Source organism: Prionailurus viverrinus, chromosome B2 (genome assembly GCF_022837055.1).
Source record: "Prionailurus viverrinus isolate Anna chromosome B2, UM_Priviv_1.0, whole genome shotgun sequence".
In the NCBI taxonomy this organism is placed as follows: Eukaryota; Metazoa; Chordata; class Mammalia; order Carnivora; family Felidae; genus Prionailurus; species Prionailurus viverrinus.
Window position 1 is genome coordinate 120,066,697 of NC_062565.1, and position 22,080 is coordinate 120,088,776.

The 22,080-nt window shown below is 41.6% G+C and overlaps 1 protein-coding gene across 2 annotated transcripts in view; it reads right to left on the reverse strand.

Moving 5' to 3' along the window:
• STX7 (syntaxin 7) overlaps positions 1–21,604 on the reverse strand; it is a 41,813-nt gene extending 20,209 nt beyond the window's left edge. For both annotated transcript variants that reach the window (XR_007152152.1, XM_047858580.1), the window contains exons 1-2: positions 21,464–21,604; positions 14,703–14,837 (exon numbers count right to left, since the gene is read on the reverse strand). Coding sequence is in view for 1 of the 2 variants with exons in the window: in XM_047858580.1 (XP_047714536.1) it covers positions 14,703–14,787 (85 nt within the window). In the remaining variant the exon portion in view is untranslated. The remainder of the gene's footprint in view (positions 1–14,702; positions 14,838–21,463) is intronic.
• Between the last annotated feature and the right edge of the window lie 476 nt (positions 21,605–22,080).

Genomic DNA, 22,080 nt, shown 5'->3' on the forward strand with positions numbered 1-22,080 from the left:
GAAATGTGTGCAGTATTATACTTCTAAAAAGTATATCACAAGTGGGAAATCCCCCCAGAGAATCTGAAAGACAGATACTAAAATAATTATGGGCTTTTTTCCAATATCCTCTCTATCTCATGCTCTGTCTTGTGACCTGGATAGGCAACTTATCTTCTTTGTCGGTGAAAGAATTGAAGCAAACTGTGGAGACAAAAAGGGGTAAGAGGAAGATAAGGATGAGTCTTGAGCTGAGAAGCCCGCTATGGAGTCTGCGCCTCCAGAGGCCAAGCCCACTGGTTTGCTGTGCTCTCCTTCCTGAAACTAACTAGCACACCTGCAAGCTATCTCAAATTCAGAACACTCCAAATACATTTAATTTTAAATCTCTCATTGGTTTTCTTCCCAGATATTTCAAATGTAGAAAGGCATGTAGATTAACAAAATGGAAATGTAGGGTATTTTAAAGCTACTGTAGATTAATAAAGAGTTAAATCCGAGGACACAGTTCCTGGTTTTTTTTTTTAATGTTTATTTTTTGAGAGAGAGAGAGTGAGCGCATGAGCGGGGGACAGAAGAGAGAGAGAGAGGGAGAGAAGAGAATCCTACGCATGTGGGGCTCTCTAACTCACCAACTGTGAGATCATGACCTGAGCAGAAATCAAGAGTCGAAAGCTCAACCAACTGAGCCACTCAGGTACGTCTGAGGCATGGTTCTTAAAAACAAATTACAAAATCAAGCCACTTGAAAACTGTATGTAAACAAGACTCTGGATTTCTAAGATGGCTAGAACATTACAAACTCTTCTTAGCAAAGATATTCAGTGCTAACATTTTATCACATGGATCTGCTCAGCTTACCTACTCTGAGGGAGCCTAGAATCAGAAGGAAGGAAAGCCCGGAGGCGGGTGTGGTCCCTTGAGAAGGTGATTTGTGTAAGCAGCAAACCCAGGCAAGGACTCGCCAGTGGCCAAGCCCTACTCCTCCAGCTCTCCAGCCTTCCTGACCCTCCCTAGCCCACCTTCTTGACAAGCTGCCTTTCTGTCATCCACCAAATGGCCCATTAATTCTCCTTCTGCTCCAAAAGCAGCTGAGTGTTGTTAGCCATGTCATGAATTCACCTCCAGTTTGTATGGCAGTGATTTCTGAACTGTTACCTCACTCCTAATTTCTGATCCATTTGCCAAGACATTGCTACTCAGATGTTGCTAAGATGGATTGAAAATAGGACATGGTGTAAGTCTGTTCCTGAATCTTCCCTCTTCTTCCCTTCCGAAGCTACAGAGAACAAAAAGGGGGGGGGGGAGGAAACCCACAAAAGTTGTGTTTTCAGAGAAATGAGGACAACAAAAACTTCTCAAAAATATATCCATGTGGCCCAAAGCAACAGAAAAGAGCAGATCCTGAGTGGGAAGCCACATGAGTGGGATCCCTAAGGAATAAAGGATGCAGAGCTCCAAGATGTCACCAGCAAGTACCCACTTCCAGAAAAGTACGCTCACATTCTGAGTGGGACCGGGAACAGGGCTGAGAAGGAACCAGACACCCCCCTGGCGGCGGAGGAAGGAGGAGTCTGGGCCCTGCTAGAGGCCACAGGCTGCTGACCTCTGAAAGTTCTTTCCTGAAGAGCAGGCAGATGCTTTACAAAAAGGTAGCTGTGTGTTGTGGGGCCACCATGGTGATGGGGGGGCCATCAGAACTGGAGGGGGAGGACCTGTCACACAAGAGGAGGTTTCAAGAGGCAGGGGGGAAAGATACGGTGCCTCAGGGCATGGCAGACAGTAATGAGCCCTTGAGCAGAGGGTCTCAGCTCCCGTCTCCCTTCACAGGACCCCCCCTTGGAAAACCAAATTCATTCTGTTGAGTAAGAGGAAAAGAACAGATACAGCAATCACACAAAAAGACCACAACAATTGCGGAAAAGAAGAGCAAAACTCCCTTTGAAGAAAACACAGCAGGAAGAAAGGCTGCCACAACCTAGCTGGGGTGAAAATTATAGCCCAAAATAACTCAATGAGGCCACTGCAATTTTAAAGTTAGATCCCAACTAGATGAAGTAGATGAAATGGCTAGGTACCAGGCACTGGTAAAACAGAAACTTGAGGAACTCAAGAAAGAGAAAGGCAAGTTCAGAAGGCAAGACTAAATGAGAAGGTGCCTGAGACAGAATGGACACACAGGCCCTGTCCGCACTCCTCATTATAGCTGTAATAACTGTTCTTCGGCCGTGCCACCTCACTGGCCCATGGTTTTAGCTCCTGGCTCATGGTCACTCTAGACTCCTGCCTCAGTTCTCCATGATTTCAGCATACACGTTGATGATCCTTCCGCCACCCTGGCTCAGTGCTTTGCATGCCCCACCCCAAGACCTTGTCCCCCATTCTACCTTAGGCACACACTCCAAGATCACATGGAATGCTGGCTCACTACCAGTAACCGTAACGCTTCTGTAATCTTACTGTCATGCACACTATTTACAAACCACCACCTCCTGTACGTCCTGCTCACTCCCACTGGTACCCTGGCTCTAACAACAAGCCTCTGCCCCACCAGGACCTTCCATCCTTTGGTCCTACCACTCTGCCAGTGTCCTCCCCATCCTCCCACGTCTTCACTCGCCTCCTGGCCCAACTTCAACCCCATGGTCAGTCATCTTATTCACTCTCTTGCATATATCCTCCTCCAGCCCCTCTCTCCATTTATCTTAACTGCTTGACAAATCCAGAACTCTAGTAGAGCCCGAAACCATGTCTCCTCTATTATACAAATGTGTCGTGCAGCATTAAAGCAAACCTCTGTTAACAGACATTTTATCCTAAGACTGTGTGTTTAAATGTTGGGGAACTTGGGGTGCCTGGGTGGCTCAGCTGGTTAAGCACCAGACTTTGGCTCAGGTCGTGACCTTATGGTTCGTGGGTTTGAGCCCCGTATCAGTCTCTGCGCTGGTGCTGTGGAGCCTGCTAGGGATTCTCTCTCTCCCTCTCTCTGCTCCTTCCCCACTTGAGTTCTCTCTCAAAATAAATAAATAAACTTAAAAAAAAAAAGTTGGGGAACTTAAAATTTAGGCTGCCTCTGTGCATGAATCCTTTTGAGTTCTATCTAGATCAAATAAAGTGTGATGCTGACTATATGATAAAATTCTCCTATGTTGCCACATTCCATTCATTCAAATGCTCAAAATGTTGTTCTACCTGAAATAAAAGCCTGAGTGTTTACAATGGCCTGCAAGGCCTCACCTAACCCCACCCCGGCTCCTATTCTTCCCTCTGAGCTCCGTGCACACTGGCCTCCTTTCCACTCCCCTAACACCCCAGTTCTGCTCCCACCTCAGGGCCCTTGTACTTGTTAAACCCCTACTACAACATCCTTTCTCCAGATCCAGATCTACCTAAGATAGTTAATGAAGGTGGCTAAACTAAACAACAGATTTTTCATGTAAGATGAAACAGTCTTATATTGGAAGAAGATGCCATCTAGGACTTTCAGAGCTAGAGAGAAGTCCCTGCCTGGCTTCAAAGCTCCAAAGGACAGGCTGCCTCTCTTGTTAGAGGCTAAGGTAGCTGGTGACTTTCAGTTGAAGCCAGTGCTCATTCACCATTCCAAGAATCCTAGTGCCCTTAAGAATTATGCTAAATCTACTCTTCCTGTGTTCTATAGATGAACAACAAAACCTAGATGACAGCACATTTGTTTACAACAAGGTTTACTGAATATTTTAAGCCCACTGTTGAGACCTACTGTTCAGAAAAAAGATTCCTTCCAAAATATTACTGCTCATTGACAAATGTGCCTGGTCACCCAAGAGCTCTGATGGAGATTACAATGAGATTACTGTTGTTTTCGTTGCTGCTAACACAACGTCCATTCTGTAGCCCATAGATCAAGGAGTCATGTCAACTTTCAAGTCTTATTATTTAAGAAACACATTTCATAAGGCTATGGCTGCCACAGATAGCGATTTCTCTGATGGATATGGGCAAAGTAAATTGAAAACCTCTGGAAAGGATTCACCATTCTAGATGCCATGAAGAATATTTGTGATTCATGGGAAGAGGTCAAAACATCAGTATTCACAGGGGTTTGGAAGAAGTCAATTCCAACCCTTGTGGATGGATGACTGTGAAAGATTCAAGGCCAGTGGAGGAAGTAACTGAAGGTGTGGTGGAAACAGCAAGAGAACTAGAATTAGAAGTGGAGTCTGAAGATGGGACCAAGTTGCTGCAATCTTATGGTCAAACTTGAATATAAAAGGAGTTGCTTCTTATGGATGAGCAAAGAAGGTGGTTTCTTGAGATGGAATCTACTCCTGGTGAAGATGCTGTGAAGATTGTTGAAATGACAGCAGAGGATCTAGAATATTACATACACTTAGTTGATAAAGTAGCAGCAGGGTTGGAGAGTGCTGACTCCCAATTTTAAAGAAGGTCTACTATAGGTAAAATGCTATGAAACAGCATTCCACGCTACAGACAAACCGTTCGTGAAGGGGAGGGTCGAGTGACGCACTAAACTTCACTGTCATCTTATTTTAAGAAATTGCCACTGGCACCCCAACCTCCAGCAACCACTGCTCAGTCAGCAGCCATCAACTTTGAGGCAAGTCCCTCTTCCAGCAAAAAGATTCTGACTCCCTGAAAGCTCAGGTGATGGTCAGTATGGTTAACAATAAAGCATTTTTTAGTCAAAGCATGTACATAGTTTCTTTAGATATTGTACATTTAATAGGCTACAGGATAGTATAAATATAACTTGGTATGCACTGGGATATGGAAATTTAACTTACTTTATTGGTCTGCAACCAAATCCCAGTATCTCCACAGGTATGCCCGTAGTTAAAAGATACCAACTTACATACCTTCTAGAGATTTTTGAACAAAGCAGGGTGTACAGGCAATAGCATACAACTAAAATCACTTGGGCCATCCTGCCCAGCTCTCCTCCCAAGCTCCAACAGCACAACAGCTCTGTGTATTCACAAATAAGCAGGGCTGAGTTGGATTTTTTAGCTAAAAGCTTTCACAGTCCTCAATAAGAAAATAATAGTCCACAGGCTAGGAGGGAATCTTATTGTCTGTGGGCATTCTCTTGGAATGTCTTGGGCATTCTCTTATTGTCTGTGGGCATTCTCTTGGATAAAGACCAAACTACCCCAGAGAAGTAGATGGCCATACTCAGTATCAGAAACACACTCCTGCAACAATGGTTTCTTCAAATAATGACTAAGATAATGAATGACACTCCAACAAGAAGAAAGACTGGGAAAAATAAATGTACCAAGACTTACAGAACACTGTTTCATAAGACTTTTAGGTTCTTGCAAATAAATGAATAGGCAAATCAATTAATAACAGCTTTGGGAAAAAGTCTAGAAGAGTATAAAAGGCAATTACTCTTTAATGGAAAATACTGCTCAGTAATTGGTAGAGAAATGACAAAAAAGAGTCCAAGAGATGAGGACAAGAAGTGTCAAAGCTACTGCAGGAAACCAAAACTAAACCAACTGGCCTACATCTGCTATTCAGCTCCCACACCAACACTGAGCTAACTAAATGCACAGACAGGCTGTACCACAAGGCAGTTGAGAGGTTGCTACACAACCCATCACAAACTTTAATTTTAATAAAACAGAGGCTACTCTGTAATAAACAATTACTAGGCATATTGACTATATTTATAGTCTAAAAAAAAGAATATTATAATGTTTTTAATAAGATGGGCGCGGAAAGATACATGAGAATTTAATCAGCATCACACTTTATCTATATAGACCTCAGAAGGATTCACGTGTGGAAGAAGCATATATGGTAAGTTCTCCAACATTTAAATATGTAATCTTAGGATAAAATGTCCATTAACACAGGTTTGGTTAAATGATGCGTGGCACACTCATATAATGGAAAATTATTTGGCCATAATAGACAAAAACGTAAGCAGCAAATAAAATAAGCATACAGTGACCTCGTTTTCATAAAAAAAAAAAAAAGAATCTATGTATAAATACTTCTGTAGCCATTAGATTCACATTCAGTCATAAACAGCACTCATGTTCAGTCATGTAGGAAAAGCCACCAGAGAAAAGAAAAGTTGTCACTCTCTGAAAATTCTCTTGGATAAGACATTAATTTCCACACCTAGTTCTCTATTCTGTGTCAACACCTTAGGCATGAAGAAAATTACAACAATGAAATCAAAGCTACTAAAGTTTTTCTCCTCGAGGGGAAAAAAAAAATCCAACCAAACATTTTCAGATGTATGATGTTAAAAGTAGATATGTCAAATAACAAGTCAGGAGAGGGTCGGAGGGAGCGAAAAGGAAGGAGAGAGAGGGAGAGAGAATGAGGTTTCAACTCCTCCTCTATAAACTACCTTCCCATCCACCAATAGCCACCAACAGACCACCCCAGAAAAAAAAAAAGAAAAAAAAAAAAAAGGAACATCCCCAATTCCTGGGTAAATCCACAGTTCCAGTAAATTTGTTAACTCCTCAGGACTGAGGTCTTTTGTAAAGAAAAGTGTGCCCAGGCACCAAAAAAGAGAAGTTGATGATACTAGTTTTCCTTCTGTGCAGTCATGTGTTAGATGCAAAAACAAGTGCCTCTTTCACTAGACTCGAGTCAAAATAGCTGTGTTCACTCTCAAAAGTAACCAAAGGACTCACACATTTATACAGACTTTATATGTCATCTCAAATCCTAAGAACCTTATGAGGACAAGAGCCAAGCACTGATTCTTTTTAATAAATAAGCAAAGTACCCACAGAGAATGAGAGCTAAGTACAACACAAAGAAAACCAATAATATTTTTGCAACTCTCACAGTCTGTGTAGAACTAATCAATAGGAGATAAATGATAAAAAATGAAACAATGAAGATTCAACATAAACATTTCCAGTCACCTTCCCTTAACCTTCACGACATGGGTTTAAGGTCACACATTTTATACCTCCCTAGAAGTTTCTGCTTTCCCAAATCTTCTGGAATGAACACACATGTACATATGACATATTATGCATATTTTAGCAGAAAACTCCTGTACTCATAAAATTCGACTCGGTATATTTTATGTTACCAATAGATCCAATTTGTTCATTTTCCACAGGCTTAACTTTTAGACTCTCTTTCAGATTATTCTTTTTTAAAAATACTCAAATGTCAGAATTCTCATTAGCGCTGGTGAAAATTTTATTTCAATGGCTATGTTTCATGGTCAGCTGCCGATATATTCTATTTATCAATTTCTTTGAATTCATACCTTAATTAATATAGACACGATTCATACCAGAATCCCTTGTGACTACAACTCTCCCATCTTCTAATTCTTACAAGTAATATGTAAGTCTTAGTGGAACTCTAGCTAGTCTTGGCAAGGCTATTTCAATTATGGAATTTTATTTTTTTTTTAATTTTTTAATGTTTATTAATTTTTGACAGAGAGAGAGAGAGAGAGAGAGAGAGAGAGAGAGAGAGAGAGACAGAGACAGAGCATGAGTGGGGGAGGGGCAGAGAGAGAGGGAGACACAGAATCCGAAGCAGGCTCCAGGCTCTGAGCTGTCAGCACAGAGCCCGATGCGGGACTTGAACTCACAGACCGCGAGATCATGACCTGAGCCGAAGTCGGATGCTCAACCAACTGAGCCACCCAGGTGCCCCTATGGAATTTTAAAAGTATGTGTTATGGATCCAGATATGGCAATTTGTCTCTTAATAACAAAGAGAATAATCCTGCATATGTTAGAAGAGCTTTCAAGATTCTTTAAAGCGTTGGTTAGAGTTGTAGCTTATTAAATGTCAAGAGAGGCCAAAAGCCAGCCCACGGAAAATATATATAAGAAAATCATGTCCTGGAAAGTGAAAGAGCTTACTCAAGGTCACACTGGCATTGGGATCCAATTTCAGGAAATGTGCATGCACTCACATAGAGCTTACTCAATTAGAAACCTTTCCTACCGTCTCATTCATTTTCCTAACTCAGTGACATTCTGAAAAGTCTGATTCTAATCAGGGAATTGCAATATAAATCACAATGAGACAGAACTATGGCTAGAATGGGTAAAAGTTAAGACTGTAAATGTCAAATGTTGGCAAGGATTTGGAGCAAAATGAATTCTGATACACTAGCTGGTGGGAGTATTACCTGGTACAACTACTTTATGTAACTACCATAGGTAAACACATACATACCCTATAACTCAGCAACCCAACTCTTAAGTACACACAGGAGACAAAAGAACACGTAAGAATGTTCAGCATTGTTCATAATAGCAAAAAATAAAGACAAATAAAAAATCCAGACACTCCAAATGTCCATGAACAGTAGAAAGAATAGACTATGGTCTGTTTGGATATGGAATACTATATAACAATGAAAACAAATGACCTATAGCTACATGTAATACCATGGATGAACTGCTTAAACAGAATGGGAGAAAGAAGTCCAACATAAAACATAACACTTGACTCTATTAAAGTGAAGAAACTGGCAATATTAATCAGTGATGTTAGAAGTTATCTTCTTAGAATATGGAGTGGGTGACACATGAGAAGGGCTTCAGGGGGCTGGTAATGTTGTACTTGCATGTGTGGTATTGTAACAGATGATTCATGAAGCTATACCCTAATAGTTGGTGCACTACTCTATGCATTATAGTTCTATTTTTTAAAGATAAAAAAGTCTTTAATTATGTGATGGTTTTCAATATATTTATTCTGCTTCTTTCAAAAACACGAGTTATTTCTGTGTGTTCTGAATACGCTTGTCTATATTGTTTGTTTGTGCAAGGATTAATGGCCCCAGGGAAAATATCCTACTCTGGTTTACCTTATATAACAGACTCAGCCATTGCAACCCACAAAGGCTTGCTTATCCTTGTACTATGCATGGCTGGTAGGAGTTTGCTTCAAAAAAAAAAAAATACAGACAGGTGATAAAGGGTACATGGGTGTATACCTCATTTCCAGATACTACTAATAAAAATGTTACTTGTCAACGTCTCAATCCAAAGCTGAGAGTTAAATCTAAGCATTTCTTTGATGCACGATGATCTTCTAGACCTGGGATAACAAACTGTTTATTTACATGCCAACTCCAGTCTACTGGGAACGGTTGCCTGGAGCGCCGGGTTGAGAAGACTGGATGTCATGGTAGGGCCATCGACGGAGTATTGTCTATGCCACAGGCAAAGGATGGAGCAGCTGGGGCACAAATACCTAGCTGACTCTGTGACACAGTCAACAGAACACCTTCTCTCATAGGATAAAAATATTTTCTTAATCAAGATCACATTGGGATCCAAATAACTTTCCTCACTGCTTCTACCTCCCCTCCAACCCCGTTGCCTTACATATGATCTATCAATAAAATTCCATATTCAGGAAGATTTTCAAATAGTTTCATTAAGACAAGAATTTTTTTTCTTATTTTAAACTCTCCACAGACAAACCCCTAATAAAATTCTAGTTTGTTATACCTATTACTCACTCAAAAAATTGTTATTTTAATGTAATCTATTTCTAATATATTTTATATTTAAGTATTTACAATATTTATATGTTGTTTAATATAAATTAAATTATGGTAATATGCTTTAAATACTTTACTAGCAAAGCAAATTGATAAGACTACAGATTATTTTGAACAAAAACTATCTTAAGGCAAAAAAAAAAAAAAAAAAGCTTAAAAACATTGTATTTCATCTATTCTACTCTTTGCAAAAGAGACCTGTCAGAATACACTCGTTAAAAAAAATTCTAATCTTCATATATGTTACTCTTAGATCCCTCCAAGAATCAAAAATTTTTGATTGCTATTTTTTTTGTTATAAACTCAACTATACAAGTTCATATTTTATAATTTTTCACTGATCTTAACCAAAAATAATATGAAAATAAACTTTCCCCACTGAAGTGTTTATGAAGACTTTAGCTCTGGTTGAACAGATGCACATATTCTAACGACAAGGGTATTACCCTTCTTACAGTATATTCTCCAGAGATTTCTTTTTTACAAGTAGATAATTTGTACTGACATAAATTTACAAGACACAGATGTAAAGAGAAACACCTAAATGTGGTGCAAAGTACCATCTTATTCGATCATGGTATTATTAGCATTGCCAGATGGGAAAAAAATGAACTGAAATTTCACACTTCTGCCTTTCACTTCCACGTGATTTCTTCATAGTCCTTATCCGTGATGTGCACTGGCTGGTAGGTTAGATCTTTACCAATAACTAACTCTACCTAATCTAAATTTCCCTTCATTCATTCAGTGAATCTCAGAATTAGAAACAATACATAGTGATGATTGTTTTCACTAAATTCAAGACCCCAAGTCTCAAATGAGTACTCAACCTGCCCAACAACCCTTCGTTACCTCTGTGGTATGTCAATCCTCTCAACTGTCAACACTACAACTCATCACTTTCTCTTCTTTCCATAAACGTCCAACAGCCTTCCATCCCACTCCCTGTCTGATACCTCTGCCTCCTAGTTCATTTAAGAACAGCTCACTCAGACAGGAACTCTCCCTTCTTTGCCCACCACACTTACCGTCCACCCCACACTCTGCCTGGACTTGTACAGTGGACGCCAGGCAAACTGAACACTGGTGATCTGTTTCCCTCTCCCTCTCGCCTTCAGAGACCTTTCTTTTGCAATTATACTCTCACTGGATTCTCTCTTTTGTGGTGGAAAAATGCAACCACTTCTTTGGCCCTCTTTCTACTTCCATGGTGGAATCTGCCAGTTGCCCACTAAATACTGGTTTTTCCCTTCTTAAATGGAACAAGACCTAATTTTAGTGAGCACACTGTAATCCAGCCTTCCTAGCAGCTAGGTGTAGCTATGTGACTGTATCTAAACTCTGATCAATAACACAAGCAGAGGTGAGTAGGATTCTAGGAAGTCTCTTTAATTGAAAAAGGGTCAGTCCTTCTCCCTCTTTTTTTTTTTTTTTCATTTACATTCAGAACACGAACAGAGGACCACTCTCTTCAAAGTCACCAGTTTGCCTCATCAAATTCAGTGCTAAAATTTTTAGTCTCTTGGCAGCATTAGACACAGATGATGCCTCTCTCAGTCTTGAAACTTTTTTTTTTTTTTTTTTTTTTTGATTTCTGGAAATCCACCATATCCTGATTTTCTTCTTACCTCACTGGTCACTCTGATTCTTCACACTTTCTCCCTGCCTTCCAGGCTTCTACATTTTTTAATGCTCCAGCTCTCTGCTCTTACTCCTTTGTGATTATTTTAGACCTACGGTTTCAAATACCATTTGTACTCCGGTATCATTCTGATCTCCAAATTCATGTATCTAAACTAGATGTTTGGCATCTCCCCTTAGATGTTTAAAAGACATCTCGAACTTCACTTAGCCAAAACAAAATCCTCCCCATTTCCGAACTGTAGTCCTTCTCACCTCAGTATATACTCACCGCTATCGACTTGGTTGCTTAACACAAAAGCCATGCAGGCACCCTGGACTACCCTCTTTCACTCTTAATCCACCCACACTCAGCAGCAAATCTTGCTGGCTCTGCCTCCAAAGAATATCCATCAGTTCTCTGTCCCCACTGCCACCACCCTGGTACAAGCCAACACCTCCCTCATCAGACCCAGAGATGGCCATCGTGTCCCCACCCCAAATTCTCCAAAGTCTATTTTCTAAGCAGCAGCAGCCAAAGCAGTATGACTGTGTGTCTTCCTTCTTAGAATGAAACCTAAACTCCCCAGACGGCCTCTGAGGCTCTGGGTGGCCTGCTCAGTCTCCTCTCTGATTTCCTCTCTAGCCACTCCTGCCTCAGGTGCTGTGTTCCAGCCACACTGGACTTCTCTTTCCTATTTTCTGAACACCCCAAGCTGTGGACTGCTTCAGGAGTTTACTGCCAGCTCCCTGGCTCCATCTAAATGCTCTTGTCCTGTATCTTCTCACTACCAGCGCCTTCTCATTCTCACTCCCTCAGAGGACAAGCTCAGCTATGGCAGCTTCCCCACAGTCACCTGCTCTCCCAGCATGCTCATTTTCATCACAGGAAACCATATTGTTCATTAATGTTTTTCTTAACCCTCTGCTTTTCCTTACACTACGACCCACATGAGAAAAGGGCCTTGTGGACTTTGCTTACTGCTGGATTCCCAAGGGTCTGGTACAATGACTGGCCAGTAGTAGGTGCTCAATAAATTATTTGCTGAATGAAGGCAGAATATCATAATTACAAGTCACTCAGTTGGAACCATTACTCCAGTGTTTAAACCTCTCAACACCAGACCTGAGAAATAGTATCTGACCACCATGTGCTGGTCGCTCCTCCTGAGGGTAGTCATTTCATTCCTGAATAACCAGATTATTCAAAAGCCCTATTCCTCCTAGAGCTGACATCTGGCTACTGTTGCTTTGTTCCTTTGCGAAGGCCTTCATGATCATGCAGAATGCATTTCTTGTATTTTTCACAAGACCGTGCTTCAGTAGCTGAAGGTGGGGACTGTGGCTTCTCACGGCCAAATGGTCCCAGGCTTCTTGGCCCCTCTCCACAAGGCAGAGTTGTGGGTCTTACCACCACCCTCCCCCACACACCAAAGCTGTCCTGAATCACAGTGCAGTCACATACTTAGCTATCAATTATGCCAGGAGTATGCAACTCTTGTTCAATTTATCACTTCCCATCTAGCAGATCAATCAATCTTTCTCGGGAACATGACTTGATTTAAGTGAACTCTTACCTCCTACCAGTTCAAGCTCACAAACAATCTCCAATCCGTGTATCTTTCATACACTAGGTGCTTACTGCCTCTATAATCTCAGAGCCTACAGTCACTCTTCCTCCTCTTCCTAGAATTCCTAATGCATTTATTTTTCCCAGCACAGAAGACCTGCACTGTCCTCTGGAGTAAGGCCTCCTGGCCTCCTTTCTTGCATAAAGATCCTGACTTTTCCACACATCTAAATTAAAATTACAGTCTCTCTTAATTTTCACACATTAGCCTGAGGCAAACCAGCAATATATATATATTTTTAACGTCATTTATTTATTTTGAGCGAGAGAGAAAGAAAGGAGGGGAGGGGCAGAGAGAGAGAGACACAGAGACAGAGAGAGAATTCCCAAGCAGGCTCCATGCTTAGCTTAGAGCCCGACATGGGGCTTGATCTCACAGCCACGAGATCATGACCTGAGCCAAAATCAAAAGTCGGATGCTTAACTGAATGAGCCACCCAGGTGCTGCAGACCAGCACTATTTCTAACAAAGAGAAAAATTCTTATTTTCTTTGGCTTTTATATTATATCGCTGTGCACAAAGCACTTTTTTAGTGCCATAATCTAATCCTTTTAATCCTTTGGCCTCCAAAACATGCTGACATTTCACTGAAATCACTTGGGTAGAGTAGTAACTTCTGGGAAGTTAATGATTAGATAAGAACACATGGTTTGGTCATCTGAAAACATTCTGTATTTTCACAGTGTGTTAACACATTCTGGTAAAGAGAGCAGTAAACTTTAAGTAAGCTAAAGAATAACACTGTATTAACACACTCCAAAAGAGAGTTCAGTTAATGCCCAAAGAGCCAGAATACTGACTACTACAAAGTGACTAGAATAGTCCTCATGTGATTAGCTATGATTCAGAAACAAAATGTGAAACAACAACAACAAAAAACTATAGGCTCAAATCTGCTACAGTGATCTTTTAAAAAATTTATATCTATGTCTGTCTCCCAAGGAGTAATAATTTCCAATAAAATGCTACATGGGCTTAGTCTAGTAGCACTGTGTTTGATAGGTGTAGCACAGTTGTTTGTGGGAACCCTGAGTTATCTTCTAGATCTGCCTCAATGGATTAAAACCTCCCCTCATCAGTTAATCCCTGCTCCTTAAGGGCACAGTCCTTTAGACTATGTATGTTCCCTTTCCCTTTCCCTGTTTTAAGTAAACGTAAACTCTTTGTAGGGCTCCCCAGTTCCAAACCTAGGGAATTTAGTCAACAAGTCTCTTTAGTCTCATCTAGAACCAGATGGTTTTAAAGCAAATATAAGTCTCTATCCTTTTTTTTTTTTTTAAGTTTATTTTTATTTATTTTGAGAGGGAGAGAGAGACAGAGAATTCCAAGCAGGCTTTGTACTGTCAGCACAGAGCCCAACAAGGGGCTTGATCCCATAAACCATGAGATCATGATCTAAGCTGCAATCAAGAGTAGGACGGGGGCACCTGGATGGCTCGATCAGTTGGGCATCCAACTTCAGCTCAGGTCACGATCTCATGGCTTGTGGGTTCGAGCCCTGTGTCAGGTTCTGTGCTGACAGCTCAGAGCCCGGAGCCTGCTTTGGATTCTGTCTTTGTTTCTCACTGCCCCTCCCCCACTCATTCTCTCTCTCTCTCTCTCTCTCTCTCTCTTTTCAAAAATAAACATAAAAAAAAAGGAGACTTAACCAACTGAGCCATCCAGGTCCCCCAAATATCTATCCTTTTAAAGTTTTATTTCATTAATGAAATAGTGTATTATGTGCCTGGCACTCTACAGAAAAATGCAATTAAGTGTTATCTCTTCTAATATAATTGTCTTTTGTATTTACTCTAAAGAGTTCTGGCCTTTTTCTTTTTTCTTTTTTCTTTTTCATTTTAAGAGTTCTAACCTTCTAAAATCTGTTCCTGCTCTCAGTCACTGGAGTTGTCCTGTTATGAACCCAATTTTAAGAATTAAAAACAGTGATGTCAACTTAAATTTCTACTTACAACATTGTGTGATCTTCTGGATATTGGAAGAGATACGCTGGGCCAGTAGGGCAGGGTCACCACCAACACCCGGAGTGTAAGACATAGCTGATTTACTTATTCACTAATTTCATCAGATGTCACCTAAGCAGTCACCTAAAAAACAGAAGTCACATAATTGTATTTTTAAAGCATTGGCCTAAGTTTCAAAGTTATCAATCTGGGAGGTTGATTAACCTAACAGGGTTGAAATATAGCAAAGGGACACATCAAATAGAAAAATTCTCATGGCTTTCAAAAATACTGGCTTTCAAAGGACACAGTCATGTTAAACAATTAAAATAAGGTTCAAATTGTACATTCCCTTTGAAAACTTTTAAGTAAAAGTAACCAAATCCCTTTTATGTGTATATTCTTAATTGTTTATATATTTTCTCCTTAACTGAACTGCAAGCAACTATAAAGCAGGGCCCACATGCTATTTATCTTTCTTTCTCCAACATTTAAAACAACTCCTGACACAGAACAGCTATTTACATATCTATTAAATGGTACACAAACTGCAGGGTGTCCCCAGAAATGTCACCATATCTAATTTCACACAGAAGAGCTTAGGAATATATGACTAGCGGGTGTCCAATTTTAATAGGAAAGGTCCACTTTGAGAGAGGCACGGCTGACAAGTGAGGGGGGAAAAAAAAAGGAACGTTCCATAAAATGCTCATCACACCTTCCAACAGAGCAAAGAGAACAGCTCTCCTCTTCCCGAGGCTGGCATCAGGACGGGAAGCAAAGCTGGGGCACCGCGACAGGAAGGAGGCAAGAAGGAATTTTCTTCTTCAGTCCACACACCACACACCTCTTGGGGTTTGGAAAAAAGGATGGAAAGGGTGTCCCTGCATACAGGACTGTGTCCAGCACAGACTCAACGCCACGCCCATCTTTCCACCGAGCACGCTGCAGGCTGCAAAGTTGCAGGCAGGCAATTTGTCCGGCAGCTCTCTGCTGAGAGTCAGCTACATGCCTGGCATCAAATGGGCACTAGGGAGTCGCAAGCGAACAAAACAACAAACATAAAGAATCTGCCTAATTCAAGTGTGTCATTTAGAAGAGTGGATAAAGTAAAACAGCAAAAGCAACGTAAATCAGCAAAAGGTCATGTGCAGGCAAAAGTGAGAGGCTGGCAAAAGGAAATTTCATTATGGCACCTATCTAGAAAGAATTAACAAAACACAAGCAGAAGATCTGGATACTGGGCATGACTGGTATGGAGAGTGACTAAGGCAAAGACATGAAGCCTGGGATGGGTAGACCCAGAACATACGCAAAGGGCAAACTCAGTGTGTCATTTCTCAAAGAAAGGGGTGGGTGCCAGTCAACCCTAGATCAGATGATTCATGGTGGGGACAAGTGCGAGACAGCATAGAAAGAGAGGAATGACCCAACGTGTATTGTGTATCTGTGAAATGAAAAGCATTTCACATAGATTGTCTAATTTAATTTTCAAAATCTCCTCTTTAAAGTAGATAGTAGCAAATAAACCTTGTTTTAACAACGAGCAAACTGAGGCTAACAAAGATTAAGTAACGATAAAGATAATTGAACCCACCTACCAGCTGGACGTGGGGTTCAGCCCCAGGGTTTTGGTTCCAAAGCTACCCATGACAGCTACCACACAAAACTAAAGTCACGAAAGAGGGCGCTGGAAACTAGGGTTAGATTGAATATATCGCAATAAGAAAGCACTGGAGATTTCTGGCAGGGGAGAAGAGGGCACAAGGAAATGTGTGTCTTGTTCTTAGGGTCGGTGCCGGCAGGAAGTGCAAGGGTAGAACTTTTGGAATAAGTAGATCAGTACTGGCTCCATGTCAGAAACTGGTGCATCGTGGAACGTGCCTGGCCACCCTGGAATTCCTGGAGCTTTTAGGTACTCTTCATTCTCCTTCATTGATCCACAGGTCCAATTTATCTATTCCGGCCCTTCGGATCTCACCAAGTCATCCAGAGAGACCCAAATCTCAACTCAGGTGGTAGAACTGCTTCGGCACGTGGCAGATAGCTTTGCACTTAGGCCTGCAGCCACCTAAAGAGCTGGGGCCCAGAGAGGAGAAGACCGGACCTGGGGATTCAATCAAACCAACACTATCACAAGCATCCCACTAACCACCAATTAGATCTCTAAATTCTGCATGTTTTGTTTTTTTTTTTTTTTCAGTAAGAGCTTGAGATAGAATTCAAAACCACAGGATTCACCCATTTAAAGTGTACAATCCCATACACCTGAATCTAATATAACACTGTATGTTAACTACACTGGAATTAAAATTAAAAAAAAAAAAAGCAAGTCTATTGGTGTTTTATTTTTATTAAAAATTTTTTTTAATGCTTATTTTTGATAGAGAGAGAGAGAGAGAGCACAAGCAGGGGACGGCAGAGAGACAGGGAGACACAGAATCTGAAGTAGAATCCAGACTCTGTGCTGTCAGCACAGAGCCCAACGCCGGGCTCAAACTCACAAACTGTGAGATCATGACCTGAGCCAAAGTTGGACGCTCAACTGACTGAGCCACCCAGGCGTCCCAAGCCTACTGGTGTTTTTAGAACATGCATAAACTTGTGTAGCCATCACATCACTTTTAGAACATTTCATTACCCCCAAACAAAGCCCACACCTACTAGCAGTCACTTTTCATTTCTCTGCAACCTCTCCAGCTGTAGGCAACCACTAATCTACTTTATGTTTTCGTAGGTTTGTCTATTCTGTACATTTCCTATGAATAGAATCATATAATGAGCTCTCTCGTGACTGGCTTCATTCTCTTAGCATGTTGCCAAGGTCCATCCATATTTTGGCATGGATCAATACATCATTCCTTTTCACTGCCAAATAATACTTCACTGCATAGATAGGAGCAATTCTCTCCTGGCTCAATGACATCTTTCTTTTCCCTTTTCCTCTATCAACTAGATCTCTAGAAAAACTGTCTCACAGCCAACACAGACATAATGAATGAGGATATGTTTCTCATTGACTCTCTTCAGGAGGCTCCTTCCTAAACATACATAGATTTATAGCATTCCCCTTAAGCCTCAAAACTCATGCAAGCCTAACCTAAGCCTTCTCTGTGTTTTTTTCAAGGCCCCTTTTTTTCCTCTTCAGAGAATTAGCCAATTATTTACAAACACTACCAGTTTTCCTCATCTCTTTACTCAAGCAACTAAATTAGTGAAAGTTCCTACAGGTGAGATAACTGGGCTCCATTCATCCAAAGAGCTGTTGCTGCTGCTGGATTGGCTGGAATTTCTTTAGAGAAAGGGCACAGTGACTGTTAACTCAGCTCTGTGTTGAGTGAAGAATGAAAAGGAATTTGCAAATGATGGAAGAGAAAGATACACAAAAATTCAACAAGATCAACCATGGCTAACTGGTATTTCCAAAGCATTGTTTTACATTTATTTTCTCAGTTGATTCTTACAACAAATCTCTGAGGTAGGTTCACTTGTAATTCTGATATTTCACATGAAAAAATTGAGGCATAACAAGAATAAGTAACCTGCTTAATCTAAGAGCTAAAATTTGAAACTACATCTTACAGCCCATATTTTTAAAACACTAAACCATATTGCTTCATTGTGTAACAAAAACTCAGGGCAGGTGAGCCCAATCCATTAACCTTTTTGCAGACTCTACTCTTAGGATGAGGAAACAGACCTGGGATGACTATATGAGTAGATCAAGGTAACACAGATGAATAGCTCAGTCCTTTTCTCTCTTATTCTGCCAACAGTGATATCTAAGAGACAACAATGGTTGGTCTTTCTGATGACAAAACATGAGAAATAAAGGAGCCAAATGACTTTACTGCAAAAACATATATACAGATAGATGGACTATAATTATAGCTAACTATAAAGTGACATCAAAAGCTTATGATCATTGCATTTTGGCCTGGAATCAACCACGTTATTCTGATAGCTGCTGTCTACTTCAGTCTCCAGCACCTGGCTGGAGTTAACAAGCACTAAAGCACTGTTGATGAATATTTTTGAAAGAACAATCAGAATTCCCAGTTTTATTGCTCAGAATAACGCATTATCTATACCTGCTCTATCAAGTCCTCAAGTATAACATGTGAGGCTAGTAGCTTATAACAGCCACTGTAGAAATATAGAACATTCTACCACAGCATAAAGTTCTATTGAATAGTGATCATGTAGACATCTCAGCAATTACTTTTCTATGAAAACATATAAACACTATAAAGGGAAAGAAGGAAAGAGGATCAAAGTGCAATACTCATAATGAGGATATTCTCAAGACTTTCTGGAGAGCACAAATAAAAGAACAAAGGGAATTGTGAAACTGTAATTGTCAAACACTTCCTCCAGGTAATACCGGACACATTGCAGAATCCTAGATTCCCATTAAGCATACATCTCATGCTCTATAAATCAAACACAAACGGAGCTATAGAAATAGTTTCACTTTTTGAAGTGGGAGTACGAGCATAAAACACTGGACTTCCCTCCACCCCTTGCGCCCAAAATATACGTTCCCAGAGGGGCAAGGCTGTGTATTTTTTGTGAGCTACTCTAGTCTCGCTACCTGGTTATGTAAGAGGTGCTTAATAAATATCTGTAGACTGAATGAATAAATGTACCTATTTCCTAAAAGAACACATACCTAGTCTGAGGATAAATAATACCAATATAAGATATTAAATTCCAGTGTCTTCTTTTAGATCCTAAATGTACAGGCTTATTACTGCCTTAGGGCCTTTGAGGAGTGCCGTTCTCTATCCCTAGAAGGCTCTTCCCGTGATCTCCACATGACTGGCTCCTTTACTCCAGCAAGGTCTCATCGCATGCTAGAAAAGTCTTTGCTGACTATTCGGATCTAAAGTGAGAAGTCACCACTCTTGCCACTTTCTGTTTATCTAATTTCCTTTATCGTGGTGCTAATCGTCACTTAAAACGATCTAGTTAGGGGCGCCTGGGTGGCTCAGTCGGTTAAGCATCCGACTTCGGCTCAGGTCATGATCTCACTGTCTGTGGGTTCGAGCCCCCCGTCGGGCTCTGTGCCGACAGCTCAGAGCCTGGAGCCTGCTTCAGATTCTGTGTCTCCCTCTCTCTCTGACCCTCCCCCATTCATGCTCTGTCTCTCTCTGTCTCAGAAATAAATAAACATTAAAAAAAATTTTTTTTAAAAAAACCTTTAAAAAAAAATAAAACGATCTAGTTAGTGTGTTGTTTATTATCTGTCCCTACCTTGGGGATATAAGCACAAGACAACCTTGTCACCTTGTGGAATTTGCAGCATCAGGTGCATAGATGTTCCACGAACATGAAGGTGATCACTCTATGGCCGTGAGCATTCTCTATCTAAACCGAATTAACCCAATACTTTAGCTCAGCATCTCTGCCCGTTGCACTATTATACTATTCGGCTTCATTCACAATACCAAGGATTACTTTTCACCCTTCTCATACACTAAACTTTCAAATTAAATGGAATCGTGGCAAACTTTACTCAGACTTCCTGCAGACGTTTCATATAATTTATTTTTCCACCCCCAGCACTGAACTAAAGTTTGGTATCTTAACCAAAACTATATATAACTGTTTTATCGGGAGCAGCACAAACCAAAAGTAGACACAATTGCGTTATCCGGAGCAGCACAAGTAAAAAGCTTAAGAAAAATGATGCAATCATTAATGGGTTACAATGGTATTATATTAACTTCTACAGAAAGTTTGAAACTAGAGCATAATTCTTAATTAGTCACAGTCTGAGACGAACTTCTCAAGGCGGCCTGAAAAGCAGAGGGCGTCCACATCACAAGACACTGCTGAACACCTGCTAGAAGTCTCTGCCCGCGTGAGGCTGAGGCTGCCCCCAGAAGAAACGTCCACCTGCAACATTACTCAACAGCACAGCACTTCATCATCATTTTCTTCCAGATTCTGTTCGAGTTTTAAATTATATACAGTTATAGCTAAAATACAATTATCTGAATTAAACAAAATATGTATAGAAGAGCCAAACAAATACAAGAAACTTGAGAGGAAAAACAAATAAATAAAGCATTTGACCAGAAAGGTAATGTTATTTTTTCCTCTGTGTCTGAATTTTTACAAATTAACGACCTAAAAAACAAGAAGCCGGGGTTCCGGGGAGGACCTTGAAATATTTTACGTGTTTTTAAAGGTCTTCACGTAAACCAATTAATGACGCGTACGGAGATCAAAGAAAGTTAGCTCGTCTTCAGGCCAAACAAAACCAACTACAAGCTGCCCCCGAATAAATGCATATGGTTCCTTTACTGCAGCATCTATTTTCAGTTCCTCTGTATTCCGGAAGAGAACTTTAAACTGTGTCTTCTAACTGTGTAAGTTGCAAAGAGGAAGAGGTCACTCGAAGTCCTGCTCGCTCCAGGCAGAAGCAGGATTCCGGAGCTCCGCCCCAGCGGGCCCCGGCGCCGGCCCCGCCCGAGGGTGCGCAGGAGCCAGCGCCGCCGGGGAGGCGGCGGGGATGCGGCGCTGCGGGCGCAGGGCTCGCGGAGCCGGCAAGGCCGGCGGGACCCGCTTGACCGGGGGCGTGAGCAGCGGTGGAGCTCCCGGGCTAGGGCAGCGCCCGCCTTCCGCCTCCCGACCACAGCCGCAAAGCGCAGGGCGGCGGCCACCTGACCACGCTCACAAACAAGGAGGCGCGGCAGCCGCCGGGAGTTCGCGCCTCTGGGGCTCCGGGCCAGGGACCACCCCCCTCCCCAGGTTCCTCTTACCCCAACCTCCTCGGCTTTCTCCTCCTCCTCCGCCGGCCCCAGGCACCCACCGGCCCCAGAGCCCCCAGCTAGATTCTCAGCTGATGGGCGGTGGCGCTGGGACGCCCAGTGCGCATGCCTGCAGTACAGCGCTGGGAAGGAGGCGGGCCTCGCTCCCTTCCCGTTGGCCAGCGGGATTGAGTGACAGCCGTTCTGCTACGCCCCCTGGGTCTCTAAGCTGGGAATGGGGATACTAAGAAAATTGCAAGGGAGGTTGTTTTTTGTGTTTTTTTGTGGGGTTTTTTTTTTGAGGCCTTGAATTATGGAAGGCTAACGCCTTAGCCAACCTGCAATAAACAAGGTGAGGGAATGAAGAAGCCGTCTTTATCGGGTGATGGCGGCCTCCCTACACTCGGGTCTTGAGCCCGCCCCATCAGGTCCTGCCCATCTTGTCCTTAGTCTGCAAGCAGAACGTTTTCACAGATCCATTAAAAAATGCTAACGCAAATATGCAATCCTAGCAGGAACAATGACAGAATAAGTGAAGAGTCACCTCCGTGTGCCCACTTAGTAGACAAGTTTTCATAGCACGTACAGGCCATTCTAAGAATTTCTGAAGGATAGAGAGTAGTTTTAAC